Raw genomic sequence first — 27,488 nt, forward strand, 5'->3', positions numbered from 1 at the left:
CACCTGCCACTCCCAGCCAATCCAGGCCACCAGAATTGAGGCTGCCTGCGCGGGAGGGGGTGGGGGAGAGTGGATGCTGCGAGCCTGCGGCGGAGCTGCCCTCCCCGCGGAGTTCCCTCCCAGCCGGCGGCGCTCCCGAGCTTCGTTCCTGAGCCCCTCGGCGTCCGGCTCCGCTCGCTGGGACGAGCCCCGACGGCGTCCCGAACTGCCTTTGCTCGTCGCGCCCACTGCTTCTCGCTGTCCTCCCTGTCCCTTCCAGTCCCAGGAAAGGGGTGGGCACGGCCGGGGCAGCGCCTCCGGGACAGGATGTTCACGTCCAAGTCTAACTCTGTGTCGCCATCGCCGTCCCTGGAGCAGGCCGACGCGGACGCGCTGGACATCAGCACCAAAGTGCAGCTCTACGGGGTTCTGTGGAAGCGGCCGTTCGGGAGATCGTCGGCCAAGTGGTCCCGGCGGTAAGTGAGTGCCCCGGTCCCCGGAGATTTCCCCTCCCCGCCTAGGGAGGGAGCCCCGGGGCCTCAGGACCCCTCCCACTCCCCTAGTCACCGCCCTGCCTCAGCCTTCCTCTGTGACCTTGGCCCGCCCAGCTAGTTTCTCTCTGTGCTGTCCCCCAAGATGCGACTTTAATTGGCCGCCGAAGTTAGAATGAAATCACGGGCCTATAGTGGCCGGGAATTCCCTGAGGAATGAACTGAGTCCCGGGTCCCAAGTGGTGAGGCTGCATGTGGTCTAGAGAGACTGAGGTTAAATTGGGCGAGACTGGCAGGAGACTTCCCGTCAACAACCAGAGATTCTGCAGAGACCTCCACAGCCAATTCCATCCCTTTGTTGAGGCTTAAAGCGGGCTGGGAGACGGGTGCCACTCTCTGTTCAGCAGATCACTCGCCGTTCTGTAACACTCAGCAGAGTGAACCACAAACCTGTAACCACAACCCCTCCAACTGTGCCTTCACACACACACATACACACACACACACACACACACACACACACACACACAGCCCTGAAGTTGGAGTGGGAGAGAAGGTAGATTGGTCCTGTCCACCCCTGATGTTTGGAGTGGTATTGTGGAGACACAGAGCAACCTTGGCCCCGTTCTCAGCAACGCCAAATGAAGGCCCTAGATAAACACGACTTTCTATGTACAAACGGCCCTGACAGGTATTGGGAGATGGAGAACCAGACCTGGATGTGCAGGAACCTCCCAAAGCTGGCTGCAAGGGCAATGGACCGTTTTTCTTCATCGCTTTCATCCACAAGCTAACTGAGATTTATTGCTGGTGTCTAGAAAACTCAAGACATTGTCCCAGCCCCTCCCTGGAGGGCAGGACCGTTCCTGGGACCACAGCCCTTTCTCCATCCCACACCAGGAGTCTGAGTGCCTGGGATGTTTTCAGGACCGCAGGTCATGTGCTTGTGGTAGTGGTGGTGGTTAGTGCAGATGTTCGATTTTTGATGAATAATTTACTATTCCTGTAAGACCTCAGAACAAATGGAGGTGTGGATGGGCTTTCACGTTTTGCGGAGACATTTCATACCCTTTTATTATTTCTGGCTGATTTCTCTTGGGGATTTAATGGGATCCAACCCCCCCCCCCCAGTCCCTCCCAAGTTGAGTTTCTCTCTGACACTTTAAGTGAAGGCTTGGAGCAGGGTGAAGGTTATGAGAGATTCCCAGGGCTGCACCGTTGGAACTGCAGCTACCGAGGGCCAGGAGCATTCAGTCTCTGCCTCAGAACTTGTGTGAGTCCTGTGAGCTTGAGCATTGGTGAGGCGTGGGGTAGCTATTGTGCAGAATGTCCTGAGCTACCTCAGGCAGTCTTCTCTCTCCATCGGGCCTGACTTTTTGTCCTTGTTTAAGACTTTTCCAGCCAGGCATTTTCACCTGGTGGCTTCCATGATGTGGCAGGTGCCTGGGATCCCTTAGCTGGGTCTCCTGGTTCTCTTTTCCCCTGCAAGTATGGGGGACCTGGCTACTGCATACACAGTTGATTTGGGGCTGATAAATGTCAGAAAACCTCTTAGCTAAAATCATGGTTGTAGACGCTGGGGCACTTGGGTTGGGGCCCTGATAAACTCCATCTGCTGTGCCTACAGTCACCCAAAACAAACCAGTCTAAGTCAAAACAATAGGTCCCAGTGCCAAGCCAAACTCTGTACCCTTTGAAAGACACTGCCAACCCCTCACCTTCCTTGCTCCGGAGCTGTCACCATGCAAAGACTCTCCCTGCTCTGCGGCTCAGGAAACAGCATCTTACCTGCCACCTCTAGACCTTTGTGTTCCCACCTCTGGGAGAATGCCTCCCCATCCTCCGCCCCAACACACATGATTTCCCCTTGAGTCAGCAACAGCCATCAGAAAGTCAGAGTCTAGAATCAGGCCCCATGCCCAGCGCAGCCAGCCTTCTCCTGCTTCCTGGCAGGGCCTCCGGGCTCCAGTTTCCCATCTGTGAAGTGCAGTCTCTGGACCTCAGCTAATTAGTGGCCACAGGAAGGCTCGGGACAGGGCAGCCAACACCCACCACTGCAGAGACTTGCCATTAGGGAGATCGATGCCCGAGTGGGCTGAGGGGAAGAGCCTGGAAAGGCTCGGGGCTGCATAAATAACCAACCATTAGGCAGGACAGGACTGGCTGTGGCTGGCTGAGTTCTGTAAAACCTCTCCTCCTCAGGCTCTGTCTTAGGGGGAGCGTCCAGTGTCCCCCATTTCTATCCCTACCTTGCCCACACAGCAGTGGGAAGATGCCTTCCTCGTTAGTTTATTTTCCTCTGGACAGAAAGAAGGGAATCGAAGAGTTCATTAACAGAGAAAGGAGGGGTTTGAGAGGGGTCTAGGGAACAAATGACCACAGCCCCCTCCTTCCTCTGGGGGTAGCAGAATGCAGATGCAGAGACCTAGGTGCTCTGAGCAGGAGGAGGGGACGGTCTTGGCTTCAGTCAGGGTCAGCAAGGGGTTCATGGGATGCCCTTCTGAGACCACTGTCGAGGACAGGCCTTGACAAAAATTACTTCTAACCAGAGTAGGGGCGTGAGAATTGAAGAGATATAAATAAAGAATATGAAGGCACATAAAAATAATAAGACAGAAAACATAGAAAGAATCAGGAGGGCATTCCAGTGACTGAAATCCTGAAATTCACCCGTGTTTATTTTTCCACAGCTTTTTACCCTATGTAAACTGGGGGAGAAGGTAACAAAAGACTTTATTAACATGATACAAAAGGATAACTCACACAGTCAATGGCCTTATCACTCTGAGGCATCAAATCATTAGCATTCTGTCCTCTAGGTAGCTAAGGTCTCTAAGTCATAGCCGCTGAAGACCACCCTTCCCTAGGTGACATCATAGTTACAACAGAAGGAGCAGAAATTCATTTGCATACATATCCTGACCATACATATTCTGACCACCTGTCAGGATGGTATTGAGCTATCTTAATTTCAAAAGAATCAGTCACCTCCTGCATTAGGACATACAACTATGCTTGTCAATCTCCAAACTCTCTGACCAGCAGACAAGGTGGAAATGGACCTGCAGTTTTCGGCCTCCACAGACCACCATGGTGCCTCCAGAACTTGGCTCGCCCTCTCCTTGCTGGGAAACCAGACCTTGGGTAGGTTCCTGCTGCCCTCTTGGGAGCAAGATAACCTTGGCTCCAAGACGAAAACTCCCACAGAAGTCTAAGTCCTGTATCTTATAATCCCCAGCAGGTGTTGTACTCAGATGTCCTGCTGTCGGGTGTTGTGTACTCTAGGTGGAACTTGGCTGGTTCCTCAGCCTCCCCACCTGCAGCCCAACCATCTCCACTGCCTCCTACCGCTAATCACATGGTCTTGGGAGCAGAGCAAACTACGCTTAAGGGAAAGTGTGGCAATGTGGAAGCTGAGGGACATCACAGAAGGGCAAGCGCCTCCAGACGGGCTCTTTGCTCTGTTTTTTGAAGCCTATTTTATTTGACACCTTTCTTCCAGTTTTTGTGTGTTGACTTTAGGTTTTATCAATTTTTTTTTAAATTTTACATCTGTTTGTTCATGCCTGCTTGTATGTATGTATACAATGTACAGGCAATGCCACTTTCTTGACCCAGACTCATGCATGCTACTGAGATCCTCCCTCCTCTGTACTCACCATCATACCTCCTTTCTGTCCTACGTGATGTCCGCAACTTCAAGTTTCTCTCATGCGGTCTACATCCCCAAAACAAAGCTCAGGGAGCTCAGGACACCAGACTGGCTGCTGCTGCTGCTGCTGCTTTGATTTCTTCTTCCTCTTCTTCTTAAGATTTTACTTACTTGTATCGTGTGTGTGTGTGCGTTCTGCCTGCATGTGTATCTGTACATCTTGTGTATGCTGTGCCACAGAGGGAATTGGATCTTCTGGAACTGGAGCTCCAGATGGTTGTGAGCTGACATGTAGGTGTTGGAAACTGAACCCAGGTCAGGTCCTCTGGAAAAGTAGCCGGTAGCCCTAACCACTGAGCCATCTCTCCAGCCAAGGCTGGTCCGTCTGATATGCATGGCATGTGTGCTCTGAAGATTTTTCTCTGCCTCCACTGGCTCTCTCAGGAGACCAGCATTAACACTGAGCTCTGGCTGGGCCCTTAGACTCAGAGCACAGAGTAGAGGGAAGGGAAGCCACTCTCTGAAAAGCCATCATGTTAGATGACACCTGTGTGTCATCCTGTCAGTCAGACTAACATCCTGGCCGTGGTGTCATGGGACTTAGGTCATCCTGCTCCTGTCTGACTATTCAGTGTGTTCTGTTGATTTTTACCTTCTAATAACTGCTTCACCCCTTTGCCCAGATGTGACCTCCTCAGGGCCACCTCTCTTAATTCTAAAACCACAAATTGACCTCCCAGGACTTGTTTGCTATCTGTGCAGGGTGTGGGGGCTGCCCGCTCTCAGCCCTTGTTTACAGACCCACCCTCTCTCCTCCCCCCTGCCCCGCCACCCCTTTAGCGCTTATCTGCGTATAACAGCAGACATATTTTATAACCTTGAGCGCACTGTTCTCCACAGATGCCCTTCTACGTCTAGAGAACGTCGCTTCCTCTCCTAGCTCCTCCAACTTCTTAAGACATTTCTTCTTCAAAACCCTCATCTGTTATGACCTCCGCTCAGACCTCGGTCAAACCCTAAGCCATTCATGCCCTGGGAGGCCATGCTTCTGCTTTTCACACCGACCTCTCTTGTTACTCCGTGTCTTGGTCCTTTGTAATCTCCGTGTATTCTCCAGGTGCCGTGTAACTTTACCACGCACCCTGCTATGTTATAACGTCACGCTAATGCACTCCGGTGCTCCGCAGGGTCACGGCATCTGGCACTCTGCGCAGCTGTGTATTCTCATGGCCTGACAGTATCACCCTATAGTCTAGCGCTCAATACTGTTAGCTTCCCCGTTCACCCATTGTGTGATCTGGGGCATATCCTAAATTTCTCTGTATTCCAGTTCCGTCACCGACCTTGAATAAGCGGCGAATGAATTACTACACAACCTGTGGTTGATCAAACAGGGCCTGGTGCCAAGAAGGAGCTTGATATACATTAGCCGTTTTAAAATTCTTTCTTTACACATGCTCTCTCCTGCACTCAACTCTTGAGCTCTTACGGGGCAGAGATTCATTGAGCTGTCAGGGCCCAGCACGGTACCTGCTTAGGTGGGGCAACTGGCACCATAACAGGTCTCTGGCCTGAGCCAAGTGGGCACTGCAGCCGTTCCGCAGTGATCGGCTCAAGGGAGCCAACAGCAGGACATGGTGGTGGGGCGTCCTGGCAGCACAGGGCACAGGCAGCCAGAACTTGAGCTTTGGCAACAGAGCTCCGAGTTTACCGCTCACCAGCGTCTCGGTCTCACTGTGGTTCAGTTTCCTCACCAGTGCACTAGGAAACGAAAATCCCACACATGACGTAGAGACACTTAAATAAGATAATGTCAATACAGTATGTGCAGCGAAGGGCGTGCCTTGCTGACTTCTAAATTCTTCTGGAGGTGGAAATAGCAGGGTAGGGGCTGAGGGCATGGCTCGTTTGGTAGATTGCTTGTGTAGCACACATGAAGCCCTGGGCTCCGTTCTCAGCTCTCCATAAACCAGGCATAGGGACTCACGCCGATAAATAACCACAGTGCTCAGGAGTGGAGGCAGAAAGATCAGAGGTTCGAGGTCAGCATCAGTTATACGGTGATTCTGAGACCAGCCTGAGCATCTGAGACACAATAATAAAATAATAATGATAGTAGTGGTAATAAACCCTCTATAGAGAGGAGGCAGCCAGGACTGACATGAAACCTTTCCCGCGCACACACTCCAGGCTTCCTGTAACCAGGACCAGGAGAGCTAAAAGCAAAAGCTGACAGTAAAGCTTCTCCAAGGACAGATGTTTGCCCTGGAGGTGGGGAGGCTTCAGACAGGAGGAGGACATGGCTGTGACATGTGTTTGGAAAGCAAGAAGCCAGCCAGTTGGACTGCAGCCATGTTCTCTTCGGTAGCTGCTCTGTGAGCCCGAATGGGAAGAGGGGGCAGAGTGGCTGCGCAGACGCTGAGCTTAAGGATAAGGAATCGCAGTAATTAGAGTACTAATGAACTTTTCTCGTGTGTTTGCTATGAGCTAAGCCTCTGTGTGATGAGGCTCATTTTCCTCCTTCCCAGGCAGGAGAAATAATAGCCTTTAATTATCATCTTCAAGCTCCTCATGGGGCCTGAGGCCTAGAAGACTAGATCCTTGCCCCACCACTGCTGGTATCTGATGGACTTCCACCTTGCCTACTGCAGTTTGGTTTCCTATGTCTCTCTCCTGGGTGTGTGTCCTGAGCCAGGACAGCAGCTCTGCGAGCCATATAGGGGGTGGGAGGAGGGCGTGATCGTCCTGGGTGTGTTACGTCACATCAGGGCCTGATGGTCCTGGGTTCCGATCCTTCGTCTGCAGTCATAGGGCTTTGTGTGTTACCTCACATCTAAGGCCCTCTTTCCTCACCTGTGAACTGGACGTGAAAGCCCTCACCTCCAGCATTGTTCCGAGAGGCAGGCTCTCTGAGCCTCACAGAAGCTAATATGTAGAAATGACATATTAGCTGTGACCAGCCCTTACACTGGCTGTCCAGCTCTGCAGGGCCCCAAATGGGCTGCCGCAGCTTTGCATCCTGAACAAGGGTGTCTAGAACAGGGCGACTTTGAAGAAAGGTATGAGAAGAGGAACGCCTCTCTAGACTTGCAAGGGTCTCAGCTGCTGAGAGGAAGCCAAAAGACATCACCCAAAGTGGCCACCACCACGGCTCTTTGACAGGCAAAGATCTTGTGGGTCTTGTCAGATGAGCCATGGTGGGTAGGAGCTGGCCCTCGGCCTCTAGGTCTGTGCTGGGTATGGCTCATGTGGCAGTCCATGTTGACTCTCGGCCTGCTGAAGTATGGCCGCCGTGGAGCAGAGGCTGCCTGGAATGTTCTCCTCTGCCTTTCTGTGCTTGCTTTAGGAGGGGGGTAACCTCTGGGGACGCCCTGTGTATCAGGAAGATCCCGGAACTCTACATGCCTCGATCCATTCTACATACCACTTGCATCCAGTGATGTGTGGCCATAGCTTTTTGGCAGATCCCCTGTTTATGCCAGGACAATCTGTTTCCCTTGCAGTAGCCAGGGCTAGCCTTTTACAGTGTAAGTCAGGTCATGTCACTCCTGCTGAACCTCCACCACCACACACATACATGGTCATTTTACTCTGAGAGAAAGCCAATCTCTACCAGGGAGTTTCAGGTCCTTATGCCAGCTCTCTGCTCCGTGTCTGCACATAGGAAGCACGGGGCACCTGCCTGGGAGGGTAACTGTGGAGTCGGGTAGGTTGGGGCGGTAAGGGCTTAGTAAATGTAAGTGCTGCTATTATTGCTATCACAGTAGCCCCAGGCCCTCCGTAGTCTAGATATAGGGATGGTAGTCTTGCTTCCTCTGCTCCAGCCTTCTAGTTCCTTTTAGAACCAAGTACAGCTCAGACCGGACTTTGGTACCTGTGGGCCCTGTGTCTGAGGTATCTGCCTTCTCTTCGGAGATTACCTTCTCTGGTTCTTCTTGACTTAGGGGCTCTCTGTGCAGTTCAGGCTGACCTCAGACGTGTAGTCCTTGGATCTCAGCGACTCACACGCTGGGATTAGGGGCATGTGCCACTAGTGAGCCTCATGTGGCTGAGGCTGGTTTTGAACTCACTACATAGCGGAGGCTGACTTTGAGCTTCTTATTCTCTTGTTTCTACTTCCTGAGTGTTTGAGGTTAGCAGTGTGTACTACAATGCTAGTTTACGTGGCACTGGAGATTGCTTTGTGAACGCGAGGCAAATGACCATTACACCTCCAGCCCAGGTTCCTCTTTTATAAAGCCACAGCTCCATTAGATCATGGTCCTGCCTAATTATTAGTTCGCTGAACCATAGATACCACCTAAAAATCCTGTGTGCAGACACAGAATCCCTCTGCAGATAGGGAGTCAACATAGAAAGGGGTTTGTGTCACACTATTGTGGGAGTAGGGAGGCAACTCTATTCTGCTTGCCTGCATTTCCTGCAGGGGACCTCGCCAGGCCATGCATCACTCCATCCCACCTTGGGTCCTTCACACATGGGCTAGTTATGACTCCGGTCTCATTCAGTCCCCACTTCCATCCCAGAATGCAGGTGTCCTCACTTCTCTTCTATTGAGACTGAGGGTCAGGGAGCTGAGTGTCTTTACCCAAACTCCCCATCCCCAAGCTGGAAAATGGGAGGTCTAAGCTCTTACGCACTCTGTAACTTTCTTTTGGAACCATTGGAGGACATCTGTTTTCCCATGGGACTGATATGGCATAGTCCTACCCTTCAGGAACCCAGTGACCCCCTCTGGATAAAGAAGCACTCAGGTGTGCCAGGGAGTACTCGGTGCCAAGTGCAAGAACCCAAACACAGTGTCTGCCAGGACTGCATTTATTCTGTGGCTACTGGATGGTTGGCACAACACAGAAAATGGGCTGAAGTCAGACTGCTCTGCAGTCTCAGCAGATGGGGGGATTGCTCAAGTCTATGATTTAAGGACCAGCCTGAGCAACACAGCAAGACCTCCAACTCAAAAGGGAATGGGAGAACAAAATTATGAACTCACGCCGGGCGATGGTGGCGCACGCCTTTAATCCCAGCACTCGGGAGGCAGAGGCAGGCGGATCTCTGTGAGTTCGAGACCAGCCTGGTCTACAGAGCTAGTTCCAGGACAGGCTCCAAAGCCACAGAGAAACCCTGTCTCGAAAAACCAAAAAAAAAAAAAAAATTATGAACTCACAACAAAGTATGAAGTTGAGCTTAGGTTCCCTCAGGAAAGGGGCTGCTGCAGCCATTCAGGTTGCCCCTCCACTCTGCCTCAAAGTCGCTGTGGTCACAGGAAAGATCATGGGGATGGTGGAACCTGAAGGGGTCCTCTGACTTCTTGATGCCACCAGCATCTTCTCAAGCTCCTCATCAGAAGGGAACAAACAGTTTAATGACAGGCTCTTGGAGTGATTCTGCAGCATTTGATTTTCATAGTACAAATACTCCTGCTGTGGCCTATATTGTCACCAGTGTCATGTCACTGAATGCTAAGCAGCTAAGAGAGTCACACCGTTGACCACTGTGAGTCTGTCCTAGCAGGTTCCACTGTGTCTCTGCTCTGAACTTTCCCCTGTGTATACACCCAGGAATGCACACACACATGTGCACACACACACATATGCATGCACACACACACGCATGCACGCACACACACATGCATGCACACACACACACATGCATGCACAGGTGCATGCCTCACAACTCAGGATCCCTCCAGATCCATTTCAGGTCACATCGGAGCAGCGTCCCTGGAGGAAGGAGAACTCTGGCATCTTTAAGCCCTGGGAGCTTTGTGACCTAATTGGGGCTCCCCCTGGAGCACACTTGGTTTCCTGAAGCTTCCACTGATAGTTCTGTAAGGGTCCCCAAGACAGGTCAAAGAATGTACCTGTTGGCATATGGAGGATTTGCTTCCCTGGTACCCAGAAAGTACCATGGCCACTTTGATTCCAAGTTAAACTTGAGTCTCAGAAAGAGGACGTGCACAATCAGAAACAAAAGAGAATGCAGGGATCACCTTGGGGTATCAGGGCTGCAAACCTTAGCAGTTGATACCCGATTCCATTTGATTACACCAAAACACCCATCTCGAACCATGTGTCTCATCCTCCATCCACACCTAGACAGGCGCTCCCACGTGACTGGAGTACTGGGTAGTTCAGAGGGTAAAGGGACCTGAGGAGAAAGACAACAGGTTCCTACTGAACTGAAGGGACAGCCCTGGAAGCCAGCCATGAGCCTCCCTCCTTCACTGCCTATCCAGAAGGTCATCTGAGGCCCCTCTGAGCCATGTGCAGTGTGAGCTAGGGTCCCCCGTGGGCTCCCATGTGAGTCCAGGGCCCCCAAGGGTGTTCTTGGCCCACAAGATCTCACCATTTTCTCATGCCTCCCCACTAGGTTTTTCATCATCAAAGAAAGCTTTCTGCTTTACTACTCTGAGAGTGAAAGAAAGAGCTTCGAAACCAATAAATACTTTAATATACATCCTAAGGTAAGGAGGCTCCTTTCCAGGGCCACAGCGAGGGAGGGACCAGTGGGGACACTCGGGGATGCTAGGGAACTATCTGTTGTGTGATTTGGGTAGAATGTGGAGGACAAATCCTCTCAGGACTCAAGACATGCCTTCTAGCTTCTGCACTGGGTCCCCCGTCACACACATACACACACACACACACACACACACACACACACACTTCCTGAGTCACAGTGCCAGCCCTAGCTCTCTTCCTTCTGGGAGTCAGTTCTAGCCTTGGTATCATAACCCTAGGATGTGGTCCCCTCTGCGGCGCTTAGCAAAGCCTTTGGCTTTCTCCAGGACCTCCTGGGACTCTTAAGTGATGTGAGCTGGGTCGGGTGGGAGCTGCCTGCTTTGCTTCTTCCTCAGGGTGTCATCCCACTGGGCGGCTGCCTAGTGGAGGCCAGAGAAGAGCCCAGCATGCCCTATGCCATGAAGATCTCACACCAGGACTTCCATGTGAGTGGGGACCTTCCCCTAGCCCAGGGTCCACAGGACAAATGAGCTTTGTCTTGATCCCTTGGAAATAACCCTGTATAGTACAACATGAAAGGACTGTCAGGGCCCAGGCCTGTTGGGGGGCGGGAGAAGAGAAGAGATTGCCTCCCTCTCCTTTGGAGTTGCTACCTCTCACTCTGGCTCCTCTTCCCGGCAGGGGAATGTCTTATTGGCTGCTGAGTCTGAGTTTGAGCAGACGCAATGGCTCGAGATGCTGCAGGAGTCTGGGAAGGTGTAAGTGTCTGAGTGTCTGCCAGCAGGGTCTCTGAGGGGCCAGGATGAGAGCGGATGGGCGAGACTGGTCTACCCACCTGCCTCTTTGCTGGGTCCTAAGACAGGGCTGTGGGAGCTGGCTAAGGTGTATGGGAAGAACTGTAGATCGTCTATGCGGGTGCCCTAGGTGGTGAGTTCGGGTAGGCGTCCGCACTGTCAGGTGGCAGATGTGGACACCACTAGCCTCCAATTCTCAGGCGTCAATCAATCATTGCTTCTCATACTCAACACCCCAGTATGTCCACCTTGCCTGCCCAGACCTGTAATTAACCCTAGCAAGGACCAGAGATGGTGTTTACAAATCACAGAACCCACGTGACCAACACAGCCCGTGCCCGTTCAAGCCAGTTCATCTTCTAACCCAAACAATAACACCGAGTACCCAGCTTTGAATCAGGCGGTGGACATGCAGTGGCGTAGAAGGCAGCGAGAGAAACAGTCCCTTCCCTCCTCTGTGAGCGCTCTTGGCTCTGTCCTTGTGGCCCATTTTGCGACCTCAGCCTCCAGTTACTGTAACTGATCAATGCTGGTGGCGTGCCCAGAGCTCTGGGTGCCAGACTGAGCAGGGATTCTGCAGGGCAGAAGAGAGGCTAACACGAAAAATGTACAATCGCCTTCTCCCCGGGCCTTCCTTCTGGTTTAACTGTTTGTATTTCTCCTCTCCTCTCCTCTCTCCCATCTGTCTTCCCTCCCCAGGACCTGGAAAAATGCCCAGTTAGGAGAAGCTATGATCAAAAGCCTGGAGGCACAGGGGCTACAGCTGGCTAAGGAGAAGCAGGAATATTTAGGTTGGTTACCGGGGTGAGCTGGAATTGGGAACCTGGGTGACAGACAGAGAGTGGTACAGGAGATCTCTCTGGGGCATGGCAGGGAGCTTGACACCTAGAGCGCATTTTGGTGCGATAAATGTCCTTTTGACCAGGAAGTTAGAGGCAGGAGAGACTCGTGACCAGGCACTCGGCTTTAGACCCAGCCCCGTCACTTACCTTTCTATTGTGTGGCTCTGTAGGTCACCCAGTCTCTATAAACCTCAATTTCCTCCTCCTTAGAGAAGAGACCAAAATGGTCCCTCGTGTTAGACATGGGGTGGAGTGCAGTTTAAAGGGAAAATCCTTGGGTGTGTGAACGTGTCAGGCCTTCGGTTGAAGGACCTAAAAGTGGAAAAAATATTATCCTGCCTGAGTCTCAAGTCCTGTGCTTATCCTCTTCATCTCTAACCAAAGTCACTTTAAACCTAGCTGCAGGGATCCAGCCCCCATGCTCTGTCTGCTCAATGACACCCTCAATGACATGGGGAGATGATGAGCGTGGGTTGATTCTCTTCCTGGGAGCTGGCTGAGACATCCAGGGCCCCGGCTCCTCACTGCCTGCTCTAAGTACCCCCCCCTTACCCGGAATGTGCCCTCTCTGACTAACAGGGCATTAGTGCCAGCAGTAGGAAACCGCAGAGACCACAGGCTTTGAAAACCCTCTCGAGCCACCGCGGTCAAGTCCTCTGTGGATCTATGGGTGCACAGAACAGGGAAGATGACCCGAAAGGCAGCTCGGGCCAGTGGGACAGCTTCCGCTCAGCAGAGCAGGACCCCACCTCTGACTAGGAGGGCAGACCCCTTCCCTGGGAGATGGCTCAGGTGACAGAGGCCACCTAAGGCCCCTGCCTTCAGGACCCCTGCTGTTTTCAGTGAGTGTGTGTTTGCCTTGGCAGACAAGCTGATGGAGGAGACAGAAGAACTGTGCCTTCAGAGGGAGCAGAGGGAGGTAAGCACCAGTGTGACTGCGCAGGAAGACTCAGCTCCCCCTCATGGCTGCCATTAGGGCAGTATTTCTCATCCAGTGGGCCACAACCCCTTGGGCGGGGACATTAAATGACTCTTTCACAGGGGTCACTGAAGACAATCCAAAAACATGGATATTTACATTGTGATTCATAACATTAACAAAATTACAGTTATGAAATAGCAACAAAAATAATGTTATGGTTGAGGGGCCCCACAATGTGAAGAGCTGTGTTAAAGGGTCTCAGAATTAGGAAGGTTGAGAACCACTGCATTAGGAGATGGTACTGGTGGTGGGGGCCACTAGGCATCCAGAGACTTGCCTGAGGGACCTCAGATAGAATGGAGCAGCGAGACCACCAGAGGACAGTGTCTTCATCTTGCTCCAGCATCTTGGTGGGAAGCAATATTTCTCCCGTGAGCCTTTGGGAAACGAATGAGTGAGCAGGTCTTAGAGACAAAGCCGTCTGAATACTTCATAGGCAGCTTTACTGATATCCATAGGATGATGTAATGGCCTCGGTTTTGGGGTGGGGGCTTCTGGTACATAAGAGTGATGGGGTCTGAGAACATCAGAGATCCCTTCATCCTGTTGGCACCAGCAGTACAAGCCCTGTGGAGGCTCAGCGCAGATTTAAAGCAGCCTGAAGGCCAAGGGGACTCTTGTCTCAATCATTTGACCATTTGTTCCGTCCCCACACCTGAAGGGCAGGGCATGTGGTAAGTAAGCCAGGAGCCCTGGAGTCAGCTTCCTGGGGTTGTATGTAGCCTTAGTCCTTCTAACTTGATGGTCCCTGACAAGTTACTTAACCTCTCTGAATGTCAATATTCTCATCCAAAAACCCTAGGAAAATAATGAAATCCATCCTTTTAGGGATGTTGTAAAGATGAAGCACGATGTTACACTGAAAGCATTTGGCACACTGTGCGTGCAGTGTGTGCTCAGTGAGCAGCTGTTTTTCTCAGCTCGTGGGATGCTCATGTTATTATCAGTTATGGGCCACTCCTGCATGGGTGAGGCCTGTCCTGGCAGAGTGGTGCTCACAGGAGCCTTCACGGCAGAGACTGACCCAGCCCCCTGCCTCCAGCCTTGTCCCTTTTTACTGTCCTCTTCCAGGTCAGCCACAGGGCTGAGGCCATCAGCTGTAGCTCAGTGCCTGACTGTGGCTCAGCTCAGGAGTTCAGCTCCTTCCCCACCCGCCCTCATGGGTCTCTCAAACACACCCTGAAGTCAGAAACACAGTCTCCTTTAGACCCCAAACCCTCAGGTCCTGTCACAGCATCCAGTGTGAGAGGAGAGCATGGCAACCATGGAAAAAACAAGACTAAGCCAACTTGATTCTGGCAGCTTTACATTACAGCTTTATTTCAAGCCACTAGGACTCCACTTCCATTTTTCTCCCAAAATTTCACCTCCTGTGCCCATTTAGCCTTCCAAATAGACTTTAGAGTCTTTGTGTTGATTACAAATAAAAGAAAAAGTTTAAGGTTTTAATTTGGAGATGTGGAGTAGAAAATGGGATTAAATGTCTTTAAAAAGTGTTTTATGGCCGGGCGGTGGTGGCGCACGCCTTTAATCCCAGCACTCGGGAGGCAGAGGCAGGCGGATCTCTGTGAGTTCGAGGCCAGCCTGGTCTACAGAGCTAGTTCCAGGACAGGCTCCAAAGCCACAGAGAAACCCTGTCTCGAAAAAAAAAAAAAAAAAAGTGTTTTATAGCTGGGTGGTGGTGGCGCACACCTTTAATCCCAGCACTTGGGAGGCAGAGACAGGTGGATCTCTGTGAGTTTTAGGTCAGCCTGGTCTACAAAGGGAATTCCAGGACAGCCAGGACTGTTTCACAGAGAAAACTCGTCTCAAAAACAAAACAAAACACAAAAAAAAGGAAAAAGAAAAGAAAAAATAAAAAAAGGAAAAAAAAGAAAAGAAAAAACCCCAAAAGTATTTTATGTGTGTGGGTGTTTTCCCTGCATGCATGTCAGTGCACCACGTGTGCCCAGTGCCCAGGAAGAGCAAATGAGGGAGTGGGACCCTGAGTTGGTCTCACCATAGTGAATTTGAACCCTAAGGTTTACACACTCTCATCTAGATTCCGTTAGAGTTTGGTCTTTTTCTCCATAGCATCCTGTGCATTTAAAGGGAGACTTTGGTATACTGTCAGAAACTTTAAGGACAGGTGACCTGGGAGACCCAGCATGGGATGGAGTGGGAGACACCGCCCCCAATGGCGCGAGGAGACTTAGCCAACAGAGGTGGAATCTGGGGCAGAAATTGGCCCAAGGAAAATTTAGACACACTATTTAGGTCTTAGCTTGGAAATTAGGGCAGCAGAGACCCAGGGCACACAGGCCTCCCTAATGCCACACTGAAGTGGGACGCTGGCAGCTACAGAATGCGAGTAAGGTGCAAGCCCAGATGTTGGTATGGTGGGGGACGCTTGGAGCGGGCAGCAGGAAGAGAACCACAGGAGGGTCAAGCTCCCTGTCAGTGATGTGCTCTAGGCCAGAAACAGAGCCCACATTCTGCTCCTGGTCTGGTCACACTGAGTCCCTGTGCCTAAATGTTTTTCTTCCTTAGGTAGCTCACCCACAGGGTAGGTCTACTTGTCCCCAATACCTTCTCCTCCTAGATCCAAAATTGGCAAAGGGGTTTGGGGCTACATAGCAAGAATTCTCAATTCCAGAGGCAAGATGGTTCTTCTGATAAGTATGAGGTTTCTGGGAGATAGTCTGAACCATAGGGAACCTCAGAATCTACAGCCAGGAGACCGGTAGAGTTTCAGCTTCAACACTTCTGGTGTGATTGTCATCTGATTCTTCTGGACGTTGTGTTCTTCATCTCCAATGCTTAATAAAAGCAATCGCTTCTTTGTGTTCTGGGTTACCGAGAAGCTAAACAGACTAGAATTCAGGGAAATATTCCATGTGATGGTGTGATCATGTACCTGTAGCCATGGCATTTTCCAAGAGAGACCCTTGGGCTCTTAGCCTAAGTGTTTTTTAGCCCAGAATTCATGGGGAGCTGCCAGGCATATCTGCTAGGGCCATCAGGCTTCTCTCCTTCTCTCTCTTTCTATCTCTCTCTCTGTTCTTTCAAGACAGGGTTTCTCTGTGTAGCCCTGGCTGTCCTGGAACTAGCTCTTCAAGACCAGGCTGACCTCAGACTCACAGAGATCTGCCTGCCTCTGCGTCCCACGCTCTGGGATTAAAGGCGTGTGACACCACTACCAAGTGGGCTTTACTCAGTATAGCACATTCTATAGTTGTTGACAGGTGTAAAACGCCACTAGTTCCCCACTGGGATATCACAAATAATAGTTTCACTGCCGTAAGAATCCTGTGTTCCGTGTGTTCATCTCTCCCACCCCTAACCCAGAAACCACTGATCTTCTTCCTGTCTCCAAGTTTCGCTCTTTCCAGAGCGCATGGAGTTGGAGTCGTATGCCACACGTGACTTTTCAGTTCACCGTCTTTCACTCAGTGAGGTACATTTAAGCAGCCACCATGCCTTTGCATGGCTTGAACACCGGTTTCTTCTCAGAGCTGAATAAATTTGTTACCTGGGTGTATACCTTGGTTTATCTCTTTTCCCACAGGCGGACCGCTGGGTTGAGTGAAGCTGCTATGAACGCTCAGAGATAGTTTTTGTGTGGGCAGACACTGTCAGTTCACTTGAATAAGTAACAAGGAATGTTACTTTTTTTTTTAAGACTTAGTTCTCAATATTTAATTTGGGGGGAGTTCTCTTGAAATCACTTCTTCAGCTCATGTTACTCAGGAAAATATTGTTTAATCACCAATCACTGTGGATTTTCTTGCTATTGTTTTGTTCTTAGTTTCTAGTATAATCTCATTATTGCTTAAAATCAAACATTATGTGATTTCTAGTTTTTTAAATTTGTTAAGCTGTTCTCCTCCTGCAGAGTCCAGACTCTATTGGCGAATATTCTCTGCGATCTTGGGAATAATGTGGAATATTGCCCTTGTTGAATGGTGTGGTTCATTGATCCTGATGGAATATTGCCATCATTGAATAGTGTGATTTATTGATTTTATTCAGTTTAATCTACCATGAAAAAATCAGGCCAAGTGGCTTCAACAAGAGCAATATATTTCACAGAGTTCTGGAGACTAGAAAATGAAAAATCAAGTTGTCAAAAGGACTGTTTTATTCTGAGGCCTCTTCTATAGGCAGCTGCCAGTTGATGGTGTACCCTGTGTCCTGCCTGTACACACGTGGGAAGGCATGAAAAGCAGTTCTCTGGTGTAGTTAGAAGTTTCTCTCAGCAAAGGCATTCTTTATTGTTTCCTGGTGTGGCTTTATTATTTTGCTTTGAGTTTTCTTTTCTTGCTTGCTTTGTGAGGCAGAGTGATATGTAGTTTATGCCAGCCCTGAACTCCTGATCCTGCATCCTCCTCCTGAGTTCTGGGATTACAAGAACACACCATCATACTTGGTGATTATCCAATTGTCTTGTGTTTTGAATTTTGGATTTGGTGTGTGTGTGTGTGTGTGTGTGTGTGTGTGTGTGTGCGCGCGCGCGCGCGCATGCACGTTTCTGTGTGTGCATGTATGTGTGTAAAAATCCATCTCCCTACATATATTAATCATCTATTAATTACATGTCTATTTTTTTCTATTAAAGTCTTTAGTATATAGCCTACAGTTGGGTTTGTTTTTTTGATTTTAATTCCTGGTCTGATAATTTTTTAAGTTTATTAATTAATTAATTAATTAAGTATACAGTGTTCTGTCTACATGTATGCCTGCAGGTCAGAAGAGGGCACCAGATCTCATTATGGATGGTTGTGAGCCATCATGTGGTTGCTGGGAATTGAACTCAGGACCTCTGGAAGAGCAGTCAGTGCTCTTAACCACTGAGCCATCTCTCCAGCCCCCCTGGTCTGATAATTTTAACAGTCTTCCCATCTGACTCTAATAGTCTCTTCAAACTGTGTATTATACCTCATTTTGAGACAGGGTCTCTCTGTGTTGTCTTGACCGGCCTGAAACTTACTACACAGACCAGAATGGCCTCTGACTCACAGGGATCTATGTGCCTCTGCCTTCTGAGTGCTAAGATTGAAAGCCTGGCCTGGGGGGCACGTGATAAGCACTTACTAAATTACAAGCAGTTTGTGTGAATGAACTTGTGCGACCATCACAGCAACTCTGCAGACCGTGCTGCCTTGCACAGTACTTGAACTTCCCCTCCTCTCTCTGCTCTGGATCTTAAGGCTGTCTAGACTACAGTCCCTCACTACATTTTGCTATTTGTATGCAAATGACTCCCAGGATGATATATATCCCCAGTCCCTTCCTTCTGTTGCCGTCCATCCTCTGCTTCCCAACAGCTGACTTCACATCCCAGCCAGACTTCCAAAGATGCTGAGAGCACACCTTGTCTGAGATCAAGATGTCTTGCCTTTACCTTTCCTAGAAATGACTGGGTTTCCTCTCACATACCCATCTCAGGGTATGTACCACCCATGGTTTATTCAAGCCAGGAACTTGGGTCAAGCTTCATTCATCCTGTCCTCCCTCCTTCCTCTCTTTCCCACCCTACTTCTAAGAGCCACCACTAGCAGGCACTGGTGCCGCCACCTCCCACCTGGTGCCCTTAAACTGTTTCTACGTCTCTGTCTCTTCCTCTACAAGGTAGCCAACTCAGTGTTTAAAGGGAAAAGAAAGCGCGTCACCATCCTCTGTTCTCAGAACATTCACTGCAGCTGCTGCAACGGTGCACAGCTGCAATCCCAGCACTCAGTAGGCAGAGGCTAGAGGATTGTGAATTTAAGGCTGGACTGGGCTGGGGAACTTATTCAAAGCCAGTCTGGGATAGTCTGTCTCACTATATATCCAAACAAAATGACCAAACAACAAAATGTTCTTTGCTTCTTGTTCAAGGAAAACAAACAAACAAAAAACACCCAAAACCCAGTAAGACCCTCATCCAAGTCAGAGATGACCTCCAGCGTCTCCTTTGCCAGCTTCCCTGCTTCTCTGACTCCAGCCTCTCTCCCATCGTATTTGCCCTCATGTCTCATCTGGGCCTGGCTTAGTTCTTCCAGGCAACGTGTTTCCACGGGGGCTTTGGATGTACTTTATACGTATTTTTTGTATGTATTCCTTCCATCTGGAATGTTCTTTCACCCAGTATTTACTAGACAAGCCACTGAGCTAAATCTCCAACCCATTTATCTGCCCATCTTTGTCTCTCAGCTCAAGAATCATCAGATTCTCACCTCCGTGGAGTTTTCTGTTCTACTTCCATCCCGGAGAGCTTGGCCTGGAACTGTGTCTCTGTCCTGCAGGACATGTATCTTGTTTTGTAGTACTCTCTGAGATGTCTGATTATTTCAGCACTACTGGATTCCTACATTTGCTCTAAAATCCTGGGCAGGGTTTCTCAGTAGCTACGCTCGGCCACGGGCTCCATAAGAACATCTTCAGATCCTCCATGCGGAGCCCAGCAGGAGCTTGGAACATAGTGTGCGCTTGGTAAATAGATGTGGCATTGGATGAATAGAAAAGAATCTCACCGGGCTATTTCCTGGAATTGCACTGGGCCTGTAAATTCCTTGCGAAGAATCCTCCCTGTATCAAGGCTTCCTGAGCAGGGGCCCCTGCAGCTGCATTCTTTTCACGGATGTAATTAGTTTTATTGAGGACGAGAAATCATGGTCTGTGAAGCATGGCAAACAAGATGTGTTTAGCTTGGAGGACAGGAGACTTGGGAACACACTGTTTCTTTCTAAATACCTGAAGGGAAAAGAAATTAGTCGTATTTGATGGTCCAAGGAGAAGCTGGATTTGGTGAGGGAAGCTGGGAGGGAGGCAGATGTGGGCTGAAATGGACCTGGTGGGCAACACGGGTTGCCTGCTTCTCCAAGTGCGCTGTAGCAACCTGGACTGACCAGATGCTGGCTGCTGCCCTTGGCCCCACGGGTCTTCTGTTTGGCTCAGGACCGTGTGCTAGCCCTTATTTTGTGGGCTGGGTTCCACAGGTCTCCGAGACTTAGAGAGACCCTGGAAGAAAGTGTGGTAAAGGTCAGGAGCGAGGCAGCTGTTGAAGGGAGGGAAAGTTTGAGCAAGCACAGAGGAGACTCGAGAGGCAGGGAGAGGAGCAGAGTTTTGTTGCCTGAATGAGGTGAGCCCTGCTATTGGTTCCCTGTGAAGATTTCCACAAAACCTCCCATTATTTGCCAATGTTTTTGTATCTGTGGCTTTGAGGGAGGGGCAGAGGTGACAGAGGGTAGGGGCTTTTTGTAGGTTGTTCAAAACTGACACAGTTTCTGACTGGGGAGGGGGGGTTCCAGACAGGTTTTCTCTGTAGCTTTGGAGGCCACCCTGGAACTAGCTCTTGTAGACCAGGCTGGCCTCGAACTCACAGAGATCCATCTGCCTCTGCCTCTCAAGAGCTGGAATTAAAGGTGTGTGCCACCACCGCCCGGCTTCATATGTATGTTGTTTTTTTTTAAGGTCTGAAGTTTTCTTCAGTTGTGGGAGGGGGTATATTGCAAGAATACAAATTTCATTTGTATCTTATCTAGATAAGATATGTCAAATATAGCTATAGGCTAGGTCATAGCTTCTGCAGTAACTAAAAGCCCCCGTATGTCCATGGCTTTTAACAGCGCAAATGTATTTTCTCACACAGCTACTTGGACTGGTTGGAGCTCTGTTTCATCTGTCCTCATCCCTGGGGATCCAGGCTAAGGGGACCCCTACCTATGCCAGGGGAAAGGAACCATAGCCTACCATGCATCATCTTTTCAAAAGCTATCTGCCGGGCAATGGTGGCGCACGCCTTTAATCCCAGCACTCGGGAGGCAGAGGCAGGCGGATCTCTGTGAGTTCGAGACCAGCCTGGTCTACAGAGCTAGTTCCAGGACAGGCTCCAAAGCCACAGAGAAACTCTGTCTCGAAAAACCAAAAAAAAAAAAAAAAAAGCCATCTGCCCTCCTGCTCACATTCCATCGGCCTCAGCTACTCCCACGAGCCCAGCTACCTATATCCAGTGTACTGTAGCCGGGCATGTGCCTAGGGGCACCAGAACGCCAGGGAGCTGCCCAGGTGGTGACCACATTAGCAAACTGAGGCAGTTTGTAGCCAGGTACCAGGAAAGATTAGATGAAAAAGAAGTAACTTACGCGGATAAGAAACCTAGGTGTGGGGATTAAAATCAGATACTGCCCTCTATATATTTTCTTCCCCATCTGAATCTCTTCAAAGCCAATGGCAACATCGCCCTCCATAGGCAGTGCCCCTCCCTAGCAAGGATGCCATTCTGCTTGAGAACAAAGCCCCCAGGTGACCAGAGAGTAATTTGGAACTGGAAAATGAGAAGACAGTTTCACTTTGGGATGCTAATCCCTAGAGTTGCCCAGTGGAACAACATCCAGAATTACAGTCACATCTGTCGGAAGACCCTTGTTGGGATCATTTCTAAATCTGTCTTTCCTCTTGCTAACCGTTTTCACGGCCAGCTTCATCATATTTTGGGGTTAGTTGAGACCGCGTGCGCTGAATGGAGCCTGGGCTCCTCGGAACTTACAAGCTTGTCCTTATGCCCCAAACCCTGGGGTGTCCCCTGGGCTAGCGAAAAGAGGGATCGTCCTGAGCCTAGGAGCCCTGTGCCTCCTCTGACTTTCCTCTTCTCTTTAGGAGCTTGAGCGCCTGAACCAGGTGCTGGAGGCTGAGAAACAGCAATTCGAGGAGGTGGTGCAAGAGCTGCGAGTCGAGCAAGAGCAGATCAAGAGGTAACCGAGGGCCTGGGGGCGGGCAGCGGGGGCGGGGCATGCCTGGGGGGCGGGGCAACGGGGAATGCCCAGACCCTGGGAGGGATAGGAAGGGATGGAATTGTCCTGGCCCTGGGAGGGATAGGAGGGAATGGAATTGCCCAGGCAATGCTGGTGGGGAGGAGGCAACAAGGGGATGCCCTGGCAGCCATGTGCAGTCAGACCTGGAGAGGGCTTTGCCAGGAAACCACTTATGACCTGGTCTTTCCAATGCTCCAGATCTCGAGTATGCCCAGAAAATAACCACCCCCCTCAGTAGGTCATTTCTTATAATTTTTTTTCCCAAGACAGGGTTTCTCTGTAGCTTTGGAGCCTGTCCTGGCACTAGCTCTTGTAGACAAGGCTGGCCTCGAACTCACAGAGATCCACCTGCCTCTGCCTCCCGAGTGCTGGGATTAAAGGCGTGCGCCACCACCGCTCTTTTGGTTGGGAGCCTGGCCTTTAACAGCTGAGCCATCTCTCCGTCCCTAGCAGGTCATTTCCCATCACTCTTGCAAAGGTATGAACAAGAGTGTGAGTCGTGGGTGAGTGCAGGCCAGCCTCCCCCATGGACCAAGCCCCTCATACCTTTGCCAGATCCATTTACCCAAGTTATTGGCAGCAAACTGGCCTGGCCTAGAAGTGCTGCCCCCAAAATACCCGCAACGTTCTCCATCTCTCCTGCAGTCCTTCCGCACTTTAGTTAATGACTCATTGGGATCTTTAGTCTGATGTATTATTTACCCATCTAGTTGCCTATTATAGGCATTAATTGCATTATAATCTCGTGAATGTAGGACATGTGTATATCCCCAGCCAGGCGATTCAGATGTAGTCTGTCCAGAATTTGGAAACTACTTCTGTGATGGATGGTGCTCGGTATCATAGCAATGCCATCACCATCATCATCATCATCATCACCACCCCTCCCATCTCCATCCCCATCTCCACCACGGATTATCAGTGACAGCCCAGAAGCACCTTATTAAAGGGAGTCATTTAGTTATATATGGGGGGAAAGAATAGAGACTCTTTTTTTCTAATTAGCATACAAATAAGAGAATCTCCCTAAGTACTTGTTAGACATTGAATTGGAAGCTAAGTCCCCGGCTTCAGGACCTTACTGTACCTGGTTAGCGAACCCACCTCATTTGGCTGAGCCGTCCTTGCAGCCCTGACTCTGCAGCTGTTTTTAGTGCCCAGCGTTGCAGAGTGCTGGCTGTTCATGGGCCCTGCTGAGCCGCATCAGGTACGACAGAAGCGTGTCTGAGTGCAGAGGCTGGGAAGGGTGCTCGTTGCCATTCCAGCTCTCCATCCTCACAGGGAGCTCGAACTCACCGCAAGATGCCTCAAGGGTGTAGAACAGGAGAAGAAGGAGCTGAGGCACCTCACGGAATCCTTACAGCACACACTGGAGGTGAGGGGGCTGCTTGCCCAGGAGGTGAGCTGGTGGGTGGGGCTATATAATACTGGATTTCCCATATATCTCCCAGGGAAGGTACCCACAGGAGAATGAGCGTGAAGAGGAGTCTATCTTAAGGACCCTGTCTGTGGATGGTTGGGAGCTCTGTCTGGCACAGGACTGGTCCTCCCAGACCCAGAACAAATGTTCCAGCTTGCCCTTGTGACGACCGTGGCCTCGGGAAACCTGCTCTCTTAGTGCTGGTGTTATACCAGAGACCGGATTGATCAGAGTGGGCAATAGCCTCACTCACCACGTCCTTCTGTGGTTCCTTCACTTAGCCACTCCTGGGTGAAACTGAGCCTTAGGGAAATTGACTTCCAGGTCACCTTCATCTGCTACAAGAGACGAGACAGGGAGGGGCAGGGGCGGAGGGGCAGGGGCAAGCAGCACGTGTCAATGACTAGCTTCTTAGCATAGCATGCAAGTACAACACCCCCCCCCCGTCCTTCCCTGCTACCCCTTCATCCCTTGCCCCTGCTCCAACTACTGAGAGCATGTCCCTAAGGAAAACAAGGTTTTTGACACCCCATACACACCTCCACCCTACCATTGCTTCTACACAATATCTTTTCGTCTCTTCTTTGGAGAAATGTTTGTCTTCAGACTCAGCTAAAACATCTCTGTAGTCAAGCTTCCTTGATTCTTCTGGGCAGGTGTTTGCTCTGTGTTCCTGTGCATTTGCACATCCACTATAGGATTAACACGCTGGGTTGTATTTTCAAAACTGTGGACTACACTTGGCCGTGTCTTAGCCACTTCCCAAAGGGAGCTTGGGACCATACATCTTAGTTGAATCCATGAAGTGCCGTGAAGGCTGCGAGAGTTTTAGTCTCCCTGGAGTGACCGGAGCCTTGGTTTGTTTAGCTTTCCCTGGCATGGGGAGTGATTACCGTGGGTATTTCCAACCCCAGAGTTTCCTTGTCGTGTTACGATCCTGGCTGATAGTGCAGAGAACTCTTGTGCTGGTCTTTTCGGGCATCTTCACATGAGCCCAGTAATATCTCCCTTATCTCTGAGGAACAAGGACCTCAGAGGGTCATGTAGCCCTGAGGCCTTGGGACCTGGCCCTGATAGGTACCCTCTCTCTATTGGAAGTCACATTGGGTTCCTCCTTGTCTGTCTGTCTTGATGGAGGAGTAACCTGGCCATGTTGTAAGGAAGGAGATCTTGGAATGAGGCCTGTAAGGTGCCCAGCATGGAGGACCAAGGGAGTAGTTGATCACTCCCCAGAATTGCGAGGAGACCAGGACAGTCATGCTGGAGGGTTAACCCATGCTCCTTCTCACCCTTCCCTGCCTTTGCACCAGCAACTCTCCCTAGAGAAGAAGAAAACCCTAGAGATGCTGGAGGAAGATAAGAACCAGCCACAGCCATCGACCAATCAGAGTGAGCAGCCACTTGCCAGCGATGGCCTCCATAGCAACCTCAGGCAGATTGAAGAGCGGATGCAGGAGCTTTTGGCAGAGAAGCTTCTAGCAGAGAAGCGGTGAGGCACCCAAGACCACTGGGTCCTCCAGCAGCTTGGGAGCTGTCATTACCCTCAAATTATACAACTGGATTTGAATTCCAGCTGTCATTGACAAGACGGGTCACTTCCTTTTTGCCCATGACCTGGCTTTCCCAAAGTTGACTTGACAAATCATTCAGAGCATCATCAAGTCCTCAGAGCGGTGCCTGTGGCTGGCCAGCAGGTTCCCTTAGCTTCTGTCCACCCAACCCATGAAGAAACTGAGCCTCGCTGGGGTTGGAGGATGTCCCGAGGTCAGGGAAGTAGCAATCTCTGTACCTCTAAGTCTAGGGCTCCCGTCTCTCCACATCACCTCCCTCATCCCCTATCTGACTGGACCCAGAGAGGACGCAGCCCTTCTCTAGCCATGCCTCTGGCAGGGGCAACCCCCTTTGTAAGCGACCCCTGGGTGAGCTCCCCTCCTGCCCACAGGATGAAGGAAAATGAAGAACGCTCAAGGGCCCTGGAGGAGGAGCGGGAGTTCTACTCAAGCCAATCTCAAGCCCTGCAGAACTCACTTCAGGAGCTGACTGCAGAGAAGCAGCAGGCTGAGCGGGAGCTCAAGGTGTGCAGCCCGCATGGGCCTTGTGCTCTGGGCCTTTTTCCACACGGCTGGGGACGCCTGCCCGTCCCTGTTCTTCACAGCTACCCTAAACTCCTCTCCCAGAATGGCCAGCTGGCCAGATTCAGGGGCGGGCTCATCACAGGAGGCAGCAATCTCTCTATCATTGATAGTCAAGTGTTAGCAACAGGGCTGTGCCCAGCCATCTGGGTCCTGGGTAAGGTGTGGAACCAAGACATGGAAACACCCACCCAAGACCGTTGAGCCCAGGATGATAGGGAAAGGGATACTAACCATTTTTCTCATTGCTGTGATGACGTTTCTATCAAAAGCAGCTAACGGAAGGATGGCTCGTGGTTTAGGGGATGCAGTCTGTCATGATAGGGAAGGCATGATGGTGGGAGTAAGGCAGCTGGTGACATTGTGTCTGCAGTCAGGAAGCAGAGAGACGAATCTACACCTTCTCCCCCTTCCTTTTTATTCAGTCTGGCACCCCAACACATGGGACAGTGCCACCCACACCCAGGGTGCATCCTCGGTTGGTTAAACCTTTCTAGAGATGCCCTCACACAGTGGGTCTCTTAGGTGACCCTAAATCGGGTCGAATTAGCAAAGAAAACAAGCCGTCACGGAAGGCTTTGGGGGAGGTGGCGACTGCTTCCTGGACTCAGCTTCCCTTTCGCTTGTCCCACCATCTAGGCTGAAGTGAAGGTGCGCATGGAGCTGGAGAGAAGACTTCGAGAGGCAGAGGCAGCCTTGAGAAGCCTGGAACAAGGGCTTAATTCCAAGGTTCGGAACAAGGAGAAGGAAGAGAGGATGCGGGCTGACGTGAGCCACCTGAAAAGTAAGGCCTCCCTCCAGGGCCCAGCCCCAATCCCGGACCTCAGCCCCTTAATCCCAAACCCTTTAGAACCTGGAACAGGCCCTGCGTGGGTGAGGTGATCCTTCCTGTAGTTCTTTATTATGGACACCAGACACCGTCCTGTAGGAGCCCCTTGGGCACTGCCGCTTTGTGGCAGTTGGGCCTGGGGTAATGGGAGGAAAACCTGGAGTTTTGTCCTCTTTTCAAAAGCTCTGTTCCCAGCAGATCTTCTCTGTGCTAGCTACAGACTGTGTGGTGAGTGTGGAGGAACTGTGTTCTGTAAAGGATCAACGTACCTCCCACCTGACCCAGTGAGCACTTAGGTGGGGGAGGACAGGCCCAGAAAAAGAAACACTCAATGGCTCCTTCCTGCCACCACAGGGTTCTTTGAGGAATGCATCCGGAATGCCGAGCTGGAGGCCAAGATGCCGGTCATCATGAAGAACTCCGTGTACATCCATAAGGCAGCCACTCGCCGCATCAAGAGCTGCCGTTTCCACCGCCGCCGGTCCAGTACTTCCTGGAATGACAGTGAGCACTCATACGCCTGTGTGGGGTCAGGTAGCGGCGGCAAGGCAGGAAGACAACAGGTTTGAGACCAAGTAGACAGGCTGGATAATATGTTCTTGAGCCTGGCTCTACCAGCCTTTGGCAGGAGGCACCAAGAGATGCTCAGTAGCACGTAGGGCTGGGATGAGGGAGGAAGGGCTCAGCATGGGGGAAGTGCCATTCACGGGGCAATGGGTCTTTGTCTCCCCAGTGAAGCCATCTCAGTCCTTCATGGCCTCCCAGCTAGAAGCCAACAACATAGAAGAGCTAAAGGAGGTGGCCAAGCGGCTAAGCCGAGACCAGCGCTTCCGGGAATCCATCTACCACATCATGGCCACCCAGCCTGGGGCCTCTGCGCTCCCTCGGGGAGGGAAATGATGGGAATCCTCCTCCACCTCCTTGGTAGGGGAGGGGGGGGGACCTGACTCCTCTTGGCTCCTCTCTGCCAGGGCACCACCAGGAAGGGGTACACTCATTCTCAAAGGAGGTGATATGTCCCTCTGCCTCACCAAATCCTGACCTTGGAGATCAGAAGGAAGTGTTGAGCCCCTGGAGCTGAAGTTATGGATGGTCGCGAGCCACTATTTGGGTGCTGGGAATTGAATCT

The 27,488-nt window shown here is 50.9% G+C and overlaps 1 protein-coding gene across 1 annotated transcript; it reads left to right on the forward strand.

The window, feature by feature from the left end:
* Positions 1-92: 92 nt before the first annotated feature.
* Positions 93-27,488, forward strand: Plekhd1 (pleckstrin homology and coiled-coil domain containing D1). Its single transcript, XM_005343277.3, has 13 exons — positions 93-455; positions 10,495-10,588; positions 10,982-11,071; positions 11,268-11,344; positions 12,080-12,171; positions 13,089-13,141; positions 21,824-21,918; positions 23,260-23,353; positions 24,709-24,887; positions 25,341-25,473; positions 26,170-26,314; positions 26,714-26,863; positions 27,093-27,488. The coding sequence occupies exons 1-13, from the start codon at positions 307-309 to the stop codon at positions 27,257-27,259; spliced, it is 1,518 nt and encodes a 505-aa protein (XP_005343334.1). The 5' UTR covers positions 93-306; the 3' UTR covers positions 27,260-27,488.

The sequence above is a fragment of the Microtus ochrogaster genome, chromosome 1 (genome assembly GCF_000317375.1).
Source record: "Microtus ochrogaster isolate Prairie Vole_2 chromosome 1, MicOch1.0, whole genome shotgun sequence".
In the NCBI taxonomy this organism is placed as follows: Eukaryota; Metazoa; Chordata; class Mammalia; order Rodentia; family Cricetidae; genus Microtus; species Microtus ochrogaster.

Excerpts from the sequence above, each read along its gene's own strand:
- Plekhd1 (XM_005343277.3), top strand. The coding sequence starts at position 307 with ATGTTCACGTCCAAGTCTAACTCTGTGTCGCCATCGCCGTCCCTGGAG. Across the intron at positions 11,072-11,267 it reads TCTCACACCAGGACTTCCAT|GGGAATGTCTTATTGGCTGC; the intron begins GTGAGTGGGGAC and ends TCTTCCCGGCAG. Across the intron at positions 11,345-12,079 it reads CTGCAGGAGTCTGGGAAGGT|GACCTGGAAAAATGCCCAGT; the intron begins GTAAGTGTCTGA and ends TTCCCTCCCCAG.